Genomic DNA, 13,143 nt, shown 5'->3' on the forward strand with positions numbered 1-13,143 from the left:
TCAATCATTTCCGAACAGAAACCATAACTTGCGAGACTTTTATTGAAGGTGAAATACATAAAATATATCCAACAACGGTTTTCTGAGTGAAACACTGGAATTCAGATTATATACTATCGCTCTTACCAATTGAGCTACCTAGTTTAAGGGGAGTGTTCGGGCCCGATTGTGTTAGTTATATTAAAATAGAAGTTAAAGGGGGTTACTGTACAAAAAAACACAGTGCACTGGGACATGGATCCTTAAGCGAGGTTTATCGCGTAGCAACCTTACGGTCTGTGGTCGGTGTCTGTTAAGACAACGTTACATCAGATTTTTTTTTATAATTTCAAGTTGAGAACGTCAAATATTGGTATCTGCATGTCTACATGCTTTCTGACATGCACGGTTACGCCCCCTTGATGCCTGTCGCTTGCGAGCTTGGCTAACGCGGTCGCCTCTTCAAGCCTTGACCACGGAATTAGATTGCTATCTAAGTCCGTGCCTTGACCGAGCATTGAAGCAACTACAAATTACAGACAAATTTGTATTAAAATGCGCGGGGCAATGGCCTTATAACAAAATAGATGGAAAAAAACGTAAATAAATTTTGAACAAAGGAAAATTAAAATAACGGCCAGGTGGAAGCTGAAATCTATGCTTGGATGATATAGGTAAATTGTTGTTGGCGAAATTGGTCCGTGGTTGTGGACTTGTGGTAAATTGACTGTGGTTGTGGTAAATTGACTGTGGTTGTGGGTTGTGGACTTGTGGTAACTTGACTGTGGTTGTGGACTTGTGGTAACTTGACTGTGGTTGTGGACTTGTGGTAAATTGACTGTGGCTGTGGACTTGTGGTAAATTGACTGTGGTTGTAGACTTGTGGTAACTTGACTGTGGTTGTGGACTTGTGGTAACTTGACTGTGGTTGTGGTAAATTGACTGTGGTTGTGGGCTTGTGGTAAATTGACTGTGGTTGTGGACTTGTGGTAAATTGACTGTGGCTGTGGACTTGGTTGTATAAAAGGTTGTATAAAGTTTTGTGGTAAATTGTCAGTGGTTGTGGACTTGTGGTAAATTGACTGTGGTTGTGGACTTGTGGTAAATTGACTGTGGTTGTGCTGCCACACGACGTGAAGGTGGACGGAGCTGCCTCACATTCGACCAGTAATCAAAACTAAGTAAAAGTAGAAATAAATAGAAAAAAAAGAGACATTTTACTTCATGATTAATGTTGATATGGTGATGATAATGAACATGAGTGAGGCCGAAACGGTCAAATCAACGGAAACATGATAGAGCTCAGCACGGCCTACAAGGCAAGAATGGTTTGTTGTCATATATATAAAGTTGCCCACAAAAGATTGAAAACTCGTCGCACGAATCCTTTCCAAGGAATTCCGCCTAATCAACCTAACGCGAGTCACGACATGACAAGCAGATTTGAGTTTCATAGTCGTCTGGGGTTACGCTCACTTACGCTCTCTGTACTCCTGTGGGAATATGAAGGTACGAAGCTAGTTATTTGATTGGTCTCAGGTAAAGATACATATACCTATCCGTTGAAGATTACAAACGAGCGTTAGATGTACATGTCAAAGGATCAAACTGGCCTTCCTCGTCTCATCCATAAAGTAGCGCACACTGAGCTTTCGATTTTGTCATGACATATTAGGGGTGCAGAGAACGTAAGTGAGTGTGGCCCTTGAGTATCGAGGATGAGATGTCGATCGCAAAACTTTGAGTCATATAATTGGCCATCGTAGGAAATAATGCACTTTTAATCAAACAATGAATATCGAACAACTCTTGTTTCTTCATTTTGTTGCTACCTCTGAAGATCGTGCAGTGCCCGATATACCAGTCTTTTGTCTTCTGTCCAACTAGGTCATGTAAATGGCGGGGAAACTACGTCACACGTGTCCCCGGCCTGATGTATGATTGTACAATTACACCGTCTTATCTTTCACCAGGAAAATCTATCCGCACTTAAATTCATACATCTGGCATACATGATATAACACCTATACGATTTATCCTTTTCCCGTTTTGACCACATTCAAAAACTGCACTAGCGTTCCGACAAGTACACATTTGAGAATCAAAGTACATGTCTCTTTTACAAGATTGTGTCATCAGTACGGACCCCGTGACACATTTATGGTAAACCCCACAGCTCCAGGAGTCCGGGAACATCCTCCCTGCTGCCTCGTTCGTACAACTATGTGGGGGCTCTGTAAAACAAAATGAGATAACTCTATTTTTGATATGTGTTGAATATATGATTTAGGTTTCGAAAAAAGAGGGTAGGCAAAAGGTTAAATAGATATTAAAATCAACAGATTATAAACAGAACACACACATATTTCTTGATTTTGTCACGTAAAAAACGTATGACTTATTAATGAAACATCATGCCCAAAAAGTTATAATGAAAAATAAAATTTGTTGAAAATAAAAAAATAAAAAACTACTTCTGCCAAAATCTTTCTAGAGTAGATAAAATGCTGTATAATGTTAAAATACGTGCACTACAACAACGACTCAGTTTTGCACATGCGCTCCGAGATATATGACGAACCTGACAAAAATAGACTGTTAGTTGGAATGGAAGACTCTTTCAATCCATATTTTGTGTATGAAGGGTATGGGCGGCACATCAGCCTTGACATCGATCTCAAAGTAAAATCCATGACAACACCAGAACACTCAATCGACCAGCCCTCTTCGGTACTATACAGTGATATGCACGTGAGATTTACGTCATATACAATCGTCACTTTGTTGTCATGACAACCCATCAGTATAACAGGGGCCGGATAACATCCAGAGCGCAGAGAACAGGTCACTCCATACGACACATTCTCGCCGAAATCTCCCATATCGCGGGACAATTGAATGGACGTTTCGGCAATAACATCTGTGGAAATCAAACGTTTTTTACTGTAACAATTAGAGAACAATCAATACATATTTATGATAACACTGTTATGCTGGTTGTCATTTTTGTTGGGGGTACATTGATAGGACGGTATTGCCGAGTGAACACAAGGGGCAAAGTGTCTTTAACACATAGGGATTGAATGACTTTTTTTTAAAGATTATTGAGTAGTTCTTGCAAGTAACATATAATAGAAAATGTGTTTGAACATTGAAAAAACGTTAATCCCTCTATAACATTCTAAATTTACAGCTAGTAATGATTCTATCAATTTGATTCCCTAATATTTGCCATATTGAAATATCTGCATCAGATACTGCAATCGTTTCTGTATCAGTGCAGACGAAAATCTTTAAACATCCTAGCATATAAATGTTTGCTTCTTGCAACACCCTCAAGTCACGCAAGGCGGGAGCAGGCCAACGTGACACCGATATCATTGCGTTTATAGCCCTTATGAACGCAATATCTTTCGGTATTGTTTATGGAAGGGACCATATAAGACTGTAATGGCTTAAGTACAATATGTGATAGAAAATAGTCATTGTCTAACAGAGAACTTCAATCACGCGCCGAATGTGTTAGAAATCGTATAATCTTATATTTTTCAAGCTATGTATATGACAATGTTTTAGTTTTACCGAAGAAAAGACTGCTTTAATAAAAGCAAATTAGACAAACTCTAGTGTTAGCTGGCATTGAATTAAGTGTGAATTGCTTATTTTGTGTACATTTTCCGGGGAAAATTAAAACTCTTGCATTGACTTACATCGTATTAAATACAATAGTCAATAGATAAATGACAGTTGAAGATTATTAATTCAGGCATTTTTCTCCTATAGTTTTTCATACCTTACCTTTTACATCGATACCAATACTGTGTTCCACGTCATCAATTGTGATGCCCACGTGGTACTTTACAGCTCCGGCACACTTGACAGTGCTTCTGGTTAATATCACTTTGTTTCCAAGGTCGCCAATTTTTATGGTCCAAAGTCTCTTACGATATGTGGAATTTGCTACTAATTTAAATATTTCTATTTCCGGTTCCGCCACAGACTCCATCATTGCGAAACGTAAATGCAAAGTTCGATTTACATACGTGGTGTCTAGATCACATTTAATCACTATGCTGCTCTGAAAGTCAATGGTGTCCATGTTCTCGACGTGACAATGAAATGTATGGTCTGAAATGAAAGAGGTAAGCATACGTCATTACAACTACACCTACACTCTTTAACAGACAAATAGATAAGGGGGGTACCACACTTATTTCAGTTAAGTACATTGACACAATAAGTAAAAGTGGCGGACCCTGCTACATGTAACAGAAACCGGGTTTATCACTATCTTTGACATGTAACATACTCTCATCTCTGCTAGACCAATAACTTTCACCAGATAGTGTTCGGTTACTTGTTCTTAATATAACTGTTTGGTTTTATCTGTGTCAACAGTTAGATTCAACATTGCAGCTTTTTCTGTAAAAACCGTGACAAATCTAATTTTGTGTACATTTTCAGAAAATAAAACTCTGTCATTGGTGTACATCGTAGTAAAAACACTAATCTACTTCAATTGGCTCATTTTTTATATCATAAAAAAAGATGATGATAACGCTGCCCTTTGTAATAACATTTATGTCAAACATGAAAGACAATTTACCCTGTAGTTTTATGTTATTTGCTTCATTAAACCTTGACCTCATGGCATTAAGCAAACTACTTCCTGTTCCACTTTCAAACGTTGAAACCAAAAGTTTTCATTTGAAAGACATTCCAATGTCTTTCTATCAAAGCCTCCTATTTTGTTTTAAAGCGACATCACGGTGAAGTATATTTTTAACGCCATTTTTTTTAAATGCTGCATAAATATATCAAATGAGTCTCCTAATTGTCAATGACAGTGGGATTGCGCCGATACATTTGCATAAAATGTATAATTACTCATAAAAGAGGGGATCCATATATCCTGCCTGGTCACACATTTCATACTGTATTTTCTTGCGTAACATCTAATAACGCATGCGCACATCACGCCATAACGAAATGGCTTGCCGTGTTCAATGCAACCCTAGTATGAAGCTCAGGTTCAAATCATAATTCCCCATCGATTTCAACAACTTCCGTTGTACTCTATATCAATATCTATATCAATAATATTTTATTAGATAAACAAGTGCACAACTCAGCGATGTTATAAGCTAGAATATTTTTCAAAAAATTATTGGTACTGTATTTTTCATACTTTATACTACATCCGCATATGACTTGGTATATCAGCAAGGCACTTAAAGTATATAAAACACTCATCCATAATTAATTTATGTCACGCGGCTTTAACGTGGAAAAAATGCCGTTTTACGTGTTAGAAAGCCCAACGTATCACCTCTTTATCTCTAACATTGAAGTCATTGTAGAACATAGAACGTGGAACGATTCCATGCAAGAAAAAGCGACCTGAAAATAACTGGGCGTCAAAATCTCATAATACGTTTTTGTACATGTTCGATAAATTGTAATATTGCCTCGATATTTGGCGAAGAGTTGAGGTGTAAACGTGGCCATACCTTTGGGAGGTCTGTGTTGTCTGCTGTTGAAGACTAGGACCATTATCAGTGCGAGGAATATGAGGACGGACACTGCCACCGGTACTAGCCGGTACACAACCCTCCATTTCGTCTGTGACTTCATCTAAAACTCACAAGAAGATAACAGGAACATTACAACGCCTGTACAGTTATTAATTATACGTATATTCTATACATAACGATATTCATGCATGCTCAGCTATATACATTCGTGACTCCTAAAGTTTCTAGTGACTACCCCCGCGCCCTGTCAGACTTGTAGTAGGGCACGTTGTGTGAGAAAGTCTTTTTTACATAGCAATCATGCTGCTGCATTTCTACGTTTGAGTCATATCACTGCTTTATGTATCATTATTTCGAATATTGATAACTTTTGAACATTCACGGGTGAAACAAACAAAAATCAATTAAAATACGACGCAATGCTGCCGCTATCTGATTTAATACAATATACAAGTAACTGATAGTGTTACAACATATATATTTACCAGGAGCGTATTTATAAACTCAATTTTAGTGATGGGACATAATTTATTTCATAACCTTTTATGGTGTATGATGTGACTTCAAATGAGTAAAAATACATCTATACTTTGCTGTTAACATATATGATATATAATGTGTTTAGCAAATGTTCTATTTAAAACGTATTTACACCACAAACATACGCGTATATATTGATTAACATGATGGTTTACTGGCGTATTTCTAGCGTAACGCAGGAAATAGTTTCATGTTTCATGGACAATAAATGTTGTAATATAGTAAGGCAGGATTCAATTACTATTATCTGTACTCGAAATCATATGCGGAAATATTGTCCTTTAGAACAAAATTTGATCGACAAACGTTTTAAGACATACTTTCTCATTCAAGTGTCAACTCTTTATATTATATTTACATCTCGCACGTAAAAGCGAGTTCTATACCTTTAAAAGTTGACATTTCACAATTTTGTATACTGGCTTCCGTTTGAAATGTGTTCAGATTTGTTATTGGTTTGCCGGCATCTCTTTGTCACTATTTACAATAGAGAACACAAACAACACAAACAAGTAAGTCTAAACACTGTTTTTTATAACAAAACATTCCGATTTTGGTCGCATCTATAGACAATGTTTAGGTCTAAGCCAGGGAAATATGGGGCTCCCCAAAGGGTTAAGCAAATGTCCGACTATTCGGTTATTTATTTTGGTAACCGGTTCATGGTCTTCCGACCGAGTAGCCGGCTAGCCGTTCACAACCCTCATTTAACGAATGAACAATGACATGTCAAAGGTCTTTTGATAATGCAATCTATGTTTGATTAATCAAGAATTATCTAATGAAATACTATACCATACATTAATCACTATAAGAAAGCTCATTCACTTATGTGTGATCTAAATAATCATTACATAATCATTCATTACTCATGAATTCATTAACCTCCTTATGTTTATGGTAATTCCAAGCACAGGTAAAATTTTATCTCTCATGAAAAAACCCTTAAAAAACCCACATAAATCACTTAAAAACGTATCTTAGTACATCAATTTTGTTTTCTCATTTGCGAGAGGTACCTGTGTTTCAAGAGCTCAAATATCTATATGTCATGCTAAATCAGTTATAAAATAGAAAAATATATGTTAAATTTCTCCAAAACAACGGAAATTATATAATATTAACAAACAATAATCAGCTAACATACTTACGACATAGTCCTGCCACAGTCGCGTGTATCTGTAAGATAATTCCAGACTAACACCTCACATCAGGCAAAGCAAACGTGACGTCAGTTTCATTACCAACGCGGTAATACCATTTACATTTTCTTCTGTAATATAAATCAATTTAAAGTACATGCAAATGGAATTTGACGAATATGAATATTGCGTTAATGCTCGAGCCGACAGATACTATAGTAACCCTAGTCTGTTGCTGTCGATGAAATTACAGTTTCCGGTAACTGGCGGTTTTTTGTTTAGATCATTCTAACATCTGGATTAAAAATGTTTACGTTCTCTTTTCATCAGAAGAGTAATAGCTTGTGTCTGCAAACACCACTTTCGGTTTCAAAAGGTACACTTGTACCTGTGTGAACCATTTACAATCAGTATATAGATCTTCCCACACAGCCGCTATCTCTGTGTGTACTCTACACATACGTATCTGTGTGTTAACTATCATCCTATGTACTCCAAACATATGTTAACACTTATACATAGTTGCCGGGAAACGTAACCTTTACTTGTGAATTTCAGAACTTGTGTTTCATTTAGCTAATCACTGATCTAACCTTTGATGATACTACGGAATTAGCTATATCTAAGTCTGTGGTGATAGTGAAATATGGTATTTATCATACAAACTATGATATATGTGATCATGCATGTATGAACTACGGTACAACTGGTCAAGGTTGTATAAACGACGGTATATGTGGTCATACTTGTATGAACTACGGTATGTCATGTTACCTTTGTTTAAACTACGGTATGTCCTATCATGGTTGTATGAACTACGGTATGTCCTATCATGGTTGTATAAACTACGGTATGTCATGTCATGGTTGTTTAAATTGAGGTATGTCCTATCATGGTTGTATGAACTACGGTATGTCCTATCATGGTTGTATAAACTACGGTATGTCCTGTCATGGTTATATGAACTATGGAATGTCCTGACATGGTTGTATGAACTACAGTATGGCCTGTCATGGTTGAATGAACTACAGTATGTCCTGACATGGTTGTACGCATGAACTATAGTATGTCCTGTCATGGTTGTATCAACTACAGTATGTCCTGTCATGGTTGCATGATCTACAGTATGTCCTGACATGGTTGTATGAACTACGGTATGTCATGTCATGGTTGTATGAACTACAATATGTCCTGTCATTGTTGTATGAACTACAGTATGTCCTGACATAGTTGTATGCATGAACTACAGTATGTCCTGTCATGGTTGTATGAACTACAGTATTTCCTGACATGGTTGTATGAACTACGGTATGTCCTGACATGGCTGTATGCATGAACTACAGTATGTCATGCCATGGTTGTATGAACTACAGTATGTCCTGACTTGGTTTTTGAACTACGGTATGTCCTGTCATGGTTGTATGAACTACAGTATGTCCTGACATGGTTTTTGAACTACGGTATGTCCTGTCATGGTTGTATGAACTACAGTATGTCCTGTCATGGTTGTATGAACTACAGTATGTCCTGACATGGTTGTATGAACTACAGTATTTCCTGACATGTTTGTATGAACTACAGTATGTCCTGACAAGGTTGTATGAGCTACAGTATGTCCTGACTTGGTTGTATGAACTACAGTATGACCTATCATGGTTGTATGAACTACAGTATGTCCTGACATGGTTGTATTCATGAACTACAGTATGTCCTGTCATGGTTGTATGAACTACAGTATGTCCTGTCATGGTTACATGAACTACAGTATGTCCTGACATGGTTGTATGAACTAGGTTATGTCCTGTCATGGTTGCATGAACTACAGTATGTCCTGACATGGTTGTATGAACTACGGTATGTCCTGACATGGTTGCATGAACCACAGTATGTCCTGTCATGGTTGTATAAACAACAGTATGTCCTGACATGGTTGCATGAGCTACAGTATGTCCTGTCATGGTTGCGTGAACTAGGTTATGTCCTGTCATGGTTGCGTGAACTAGGTTATGTCCTGTCATTATTGCATGAACTAGGGTATGTCCTGTCATGGTTGTATGAACAATGGTTCTCCTGTTACGGTTGAATGAACTGTGGTATATCTGGTAAAGGTCGTTTGGAAAAGAACAAACGTAATTACGTATATTAACATGTGTGTTATCACTACAGACGGCATGTTAACGTGCATGTGAGTATAACTCTTGATTGATGTATAATATAAATTATGTATTTACAGTTATATATAATGAAATAAAAGCTGGATACACATTTTCAATTATGTATATTATGAATATAAACATATATAATAACGTATAACAGTTATATATACATACATTAGTATGCATTAGAAATTAGATATACATGTACATTTATAATTATCTATACCAGCTATAAATACATTCATAATTATGAATAACAGCTACATGTAGATATACATACATAATTCTATGTTTACTTTATATTTAATTACTCGAGGCATATATGATTATATGCAAGTTTAAAAAAGTACATAACTACATATACCTACAAACTGCATATTAAAACTGAACTAAATAAATACTACTTATATATACATATTTACCTGCTCTCTCAGTCCTTGCACGTGCATGAATACGAAGGTTGTGAATATCTTACCCCTGCACAACAGCCTTCAGTCATACAAATTGTAATAAATCTTAATCAAAACGGACATACACTAATGTTTCGATACTGTGTGATGGTAGACACAAAATACAGCTGTGTATTATCATGCAGTACATCACTGACGGCCAGCTGACCACTATCACGTGAGGGCGCGTGCTTCTGTCCATCACCTGTCTGAGCTACGGATACCGACCACATTTATCATTCTAAACATACGAGAATAAACGTCATCACAATTCACTGAATCAAACAATTCAATATTCGCTGGAAAATTTACGAGGCCAATGGCGAGTTATCATAGCTATAAAGACAAGAAGTGTAACATAATGCACGGTAGTCTAATGGTAGGACGCCGGGCTCGTGACCGAAGGGTTGTGGGTTCGAGTCACGGCACGGCACTGTGTTGTATCTTTGGGCAAGATACTGTACCCCGCTTGTTCCAGTCTACTCAGCTGTAACTGAGTACGTGGTTGAGCAGTGCTAGAACTGTTGAATGCTAGCTGTTAGCGCCGAAATGGCAGCTCCGGCTGTATGCTCCCCCAGGGAGTTGAGAAAGATATTGGCTGGTTGCAAAGGCCTTATAACCACGGAAAATAATTTCTGAACCGCTTTAAGACGACCTACGAACTAGGTTGTGATAAAGTGGTAAATAAGAACCTCGAGTTATTATTATTATTACATGATATGCCTTCTTTGGTTTACCACAATTACCATTAAACGGTATTGGCCGATGAAGCGTTTACCTAGCGTAGTCGTATACAGTTGTGTTAAAAAGAACAAGAGTTTAAAAGATCTAGCTAATAGGCTTTTTTAATCAATCATTAATGCAATTGTTGATTATTGAATTGTCACACAGTATATTACTGATAAATACAGTCATATGGTAATCTAAAAACTGTCTACATTGTCCTGCCAATTCTGAGCCAATTTTGGCTTACGAGACACTATAGTCATTAAAATACAATTAACAATTACATTTACAAAAAGAGGACACCCTTATTGCATTACAATCTATTATCAGGATAAATGTTTTCTTCGTTTAAACAAAGAATAACAGGCAAGAAAGACGTAAATATAAAGATAGTCATAAGGATTATTTTTTTCATTTCAGTTATACACAGACGTCATTAAATACTTAATATATCAGTGTTAAAGGTAGATATGCCTAAACGAAAATTATAAAGAAAATAAACATATGTTGCATAAGGCTTGACAGGTGCCACATATTGTCTAGATGAGCTTACTATTCCCGACTCTCCAGTCGTTTCTGTAGTGGTTTTAATCCCCAATTCCCGGTATTGTATTTTTGTATCAATTTTGAATCGGTTTTTGCCTTGTTGTTGACGCTGTGGTATATTTTGACCATGTGTGTTGACGCTGTAGTATATTTTGTCCATATTTGTTGACGCTGTGGTATATTTTGTCCATGTGTATTGACGCTGTGGAGTTTTTATCCATGTGTGTTGACGCTGTGGTATATTTTGTCCATATGTATTGACGCTGTGGTATATTTTGTCCATGTGTGTCAATGTTGTAGGTTTTTTTTGTCCATATGTGTTGACGCTGTGGTATATTTTGTCCCTGTGTGTTGACGCTGTACTATATATTTTGTCCATATTTGTTGACGCTGTGGTATATTTTGTCCATGTGTGTTGACGCTGTGGTATATTTTGTCCATATGTGTTGACGCTGTGGTATATTTTGTCCATGTGTGTTGACGCTGTAGTATATTTTGTCCATGTGTATTGACGCTGTGGAGTTTTATCCATGTGTGTTGACGCTGTAGTATTTTTTGTCCATGTGTGTTGACGCCGTGGTATATTTTGTGCATATGTGTTGACGCTGTGGTATATTTTTTCCATATGTATTGACGCTGTGGTATATTTTGTCCATGTGTGTCGATGTTGTAGTATTTTTTGTCCATGTGTGTTGACGCCGTGGTATATTTTGTGCATATGTGTTGACGCTGTGGTATATTTTGTCCATATGTATTGACGCTGTGGTATATTTTGTCCCTGTGTGTTGACGCTGTAGTAGATTTTGTCCATATTTGTTGACGCTGTGTTATATTTTGTCCATGTGTGTTGACGCTGTGGAGTTTTTTTATCCATGTGTGTTGACGCTGTGGTATATTTTGTCCATATGTATTGACGCTGTGGTATATTTTGTCCATGTGTGTTGACGCTGTAGTGTATTTTGTCCATGTGTGTCGATGTTGTAGTATATTTTGTCCATGTGTGTCGATGATGTTGTATGTTAATTAATGTGTGTTGACGCTGTGGTATATTTTGTGCATATGTGTTGACGCTGTGGTATATTTTGTCCATATTTGTTGACGCTGTGGTATATTTTGTCCATGTGTGTTGACGCTGTAGTATATTTTGTCCATGTGTGTCGATGTTGTAGTATATTTTGTCAATGTGTGTCGATGTTGTAGTATATTTTGTCCATGTGTGTCGATGTTGTTGTATGTTAATTAATGTGTGTTGACGCTGTGGTATATTTTGTGCATATGTGTTGACGCTGTGGTATATTTTGTCCATATTTGTTGACGCTGTGGTATATTTTGTCCATGTGTGTTGACGCTGTAGTATATTTTGTCCATGTGTGTCGATGTTGTAGTATATTTTGTCAATGTGTGTCGATGTTGTAGTATATTTTGTCCATGTGTGTCGATGTTGTGTACATTTTGTCAATGTGTGTCGATGTTGTAGTATATTTTGTCCATGTGTGTCGATGATGTGGTATAATTTTCCATGTATGTTGACGCCGTGTTGACGCCGTGGAGTATTTTATCGATGTGTGTTTACGCTGTGGTATATATTGTCCATGTGCGTGACGCCGTGGGGTATTTTTTCCAGGGGTGATGACGCTGAGAGGTTTTCGTTCTTGAGGTTTGACACTGTGGTACTAAGTATATATCTATATTTCACTTTGCTTTTCAAATGTTTCAAATACTGTTTTCCTTTGAATTTCAACATTTTTTCATGTGTCGATGATGTGGTATATTTTGTCCATGTGTGTCGATGTTGTAGTATATTCTGTCCATGTGTGTCGATGTTGTAGTATATTTTGTCCATGTGTGTCGATGATGTGGTATATTTTTCCATGTATGTTGACGCCGTGTTGACGCCGTGGAGTATTTTATCGATGTGTGTTTACGCTGTGGTATATATTGTCCATGTGCGTGACGCCGTGGGGTATTTTTTCCAGGGGTGTTGACGCTGAGAGGTATTCGTTCTTGAGGATTGACACTGTGGTACTAAGTTTTTTTTCTATATTTCACTTTGCTTTTCAAATGTTTCAAA

The 13,143-nt window shown here is 37.1% G+C and overlaps 1 protein-coding gene across 2 annotated transcripts; it reads right to left on the reverse strand.

Moving 5' to 3' along the window:
* Positions 1 to 1,036: 1,036 nt before the first annotated feature.
* Positions 1,037 to 7,564, reverse strand: LOC110452227. Of its 2 annotated transcripts, XM_021500605.1 has the most exons (5): positions 7,205 to 7,564; positions 5,490 to 5,613; positions 3,778 to 4,107; positions 2,561 to 2,899; positions 1,037 to 2,213 (listed from the first exon to the last, which is right to left on the reverse strand). In XM_021500605.1, exons 2-5 carry the CDS (start codon positions 5,611 to 5,613, stop codon positions 1,975 to 1,977), a joined length of 1,032 nt encoding a protein of 343 aa, XP_021356280.1. In that variant the 5' UTR covers positions 7,205 to 7,564; the 3' UTR covers positions 1,037 to 1,974. The 2 variants fall into 2 exon arrangements, with proteins under 2 accessions (XP_021356280.1, XP_021356281.1); XM_021500606.1 differs by lacking the exon at positions 7,205 to 7,564 and having other exon boundaries at positions 5,490 to 5,661.
* Between the last annotated feature and the right edge of the window lie 5,579 nt (positions 7,565 to 13,143).

The sequence above is a fragment of the Mizuhopecten yessoensis genome, unplaced genomic scaffold (assembly GCF_002113885.1).
Source record: "Mizuhopecten yessoensis strain PY_sf001 unplaced genomic scaffold, ASM211388v2 scaffold6505, whole genome shotgun sequence".
NCBI classification, from domain to species: domain Eukaryota; kingdom Metazoa; phylum Mollusca; class Bivalvia; order Pectinida; family Pectinidae; genus Mizuhopecten; species Mizuhopecten yessoensis.

Excerpts from the sequence above, each read along its gene's own strand:
- LOC110452227 (XM_021500605.1), bottom strand. The coding sequence starts at position 5,613 with ATGAAGTCACAGACGAAATGGAGGGTTGTGTACCGGCTAGTACCGGTG. Across the intron at positions 4,108-5,489 it reads ACAACACAGACCTCCCAAAG|ACCATACATTTCATTGTCAC; the intron begins GTATGGCCACGT and ends CTTTCATTTCAG. Across the intron at positions 2,214-2,560 it reads TAACAGTCTATTTTTGTCAG|AGCCCCCACATAGTTGTACG; the intron begins GTTCGTCATATA and ends TTTGTTTTACAG.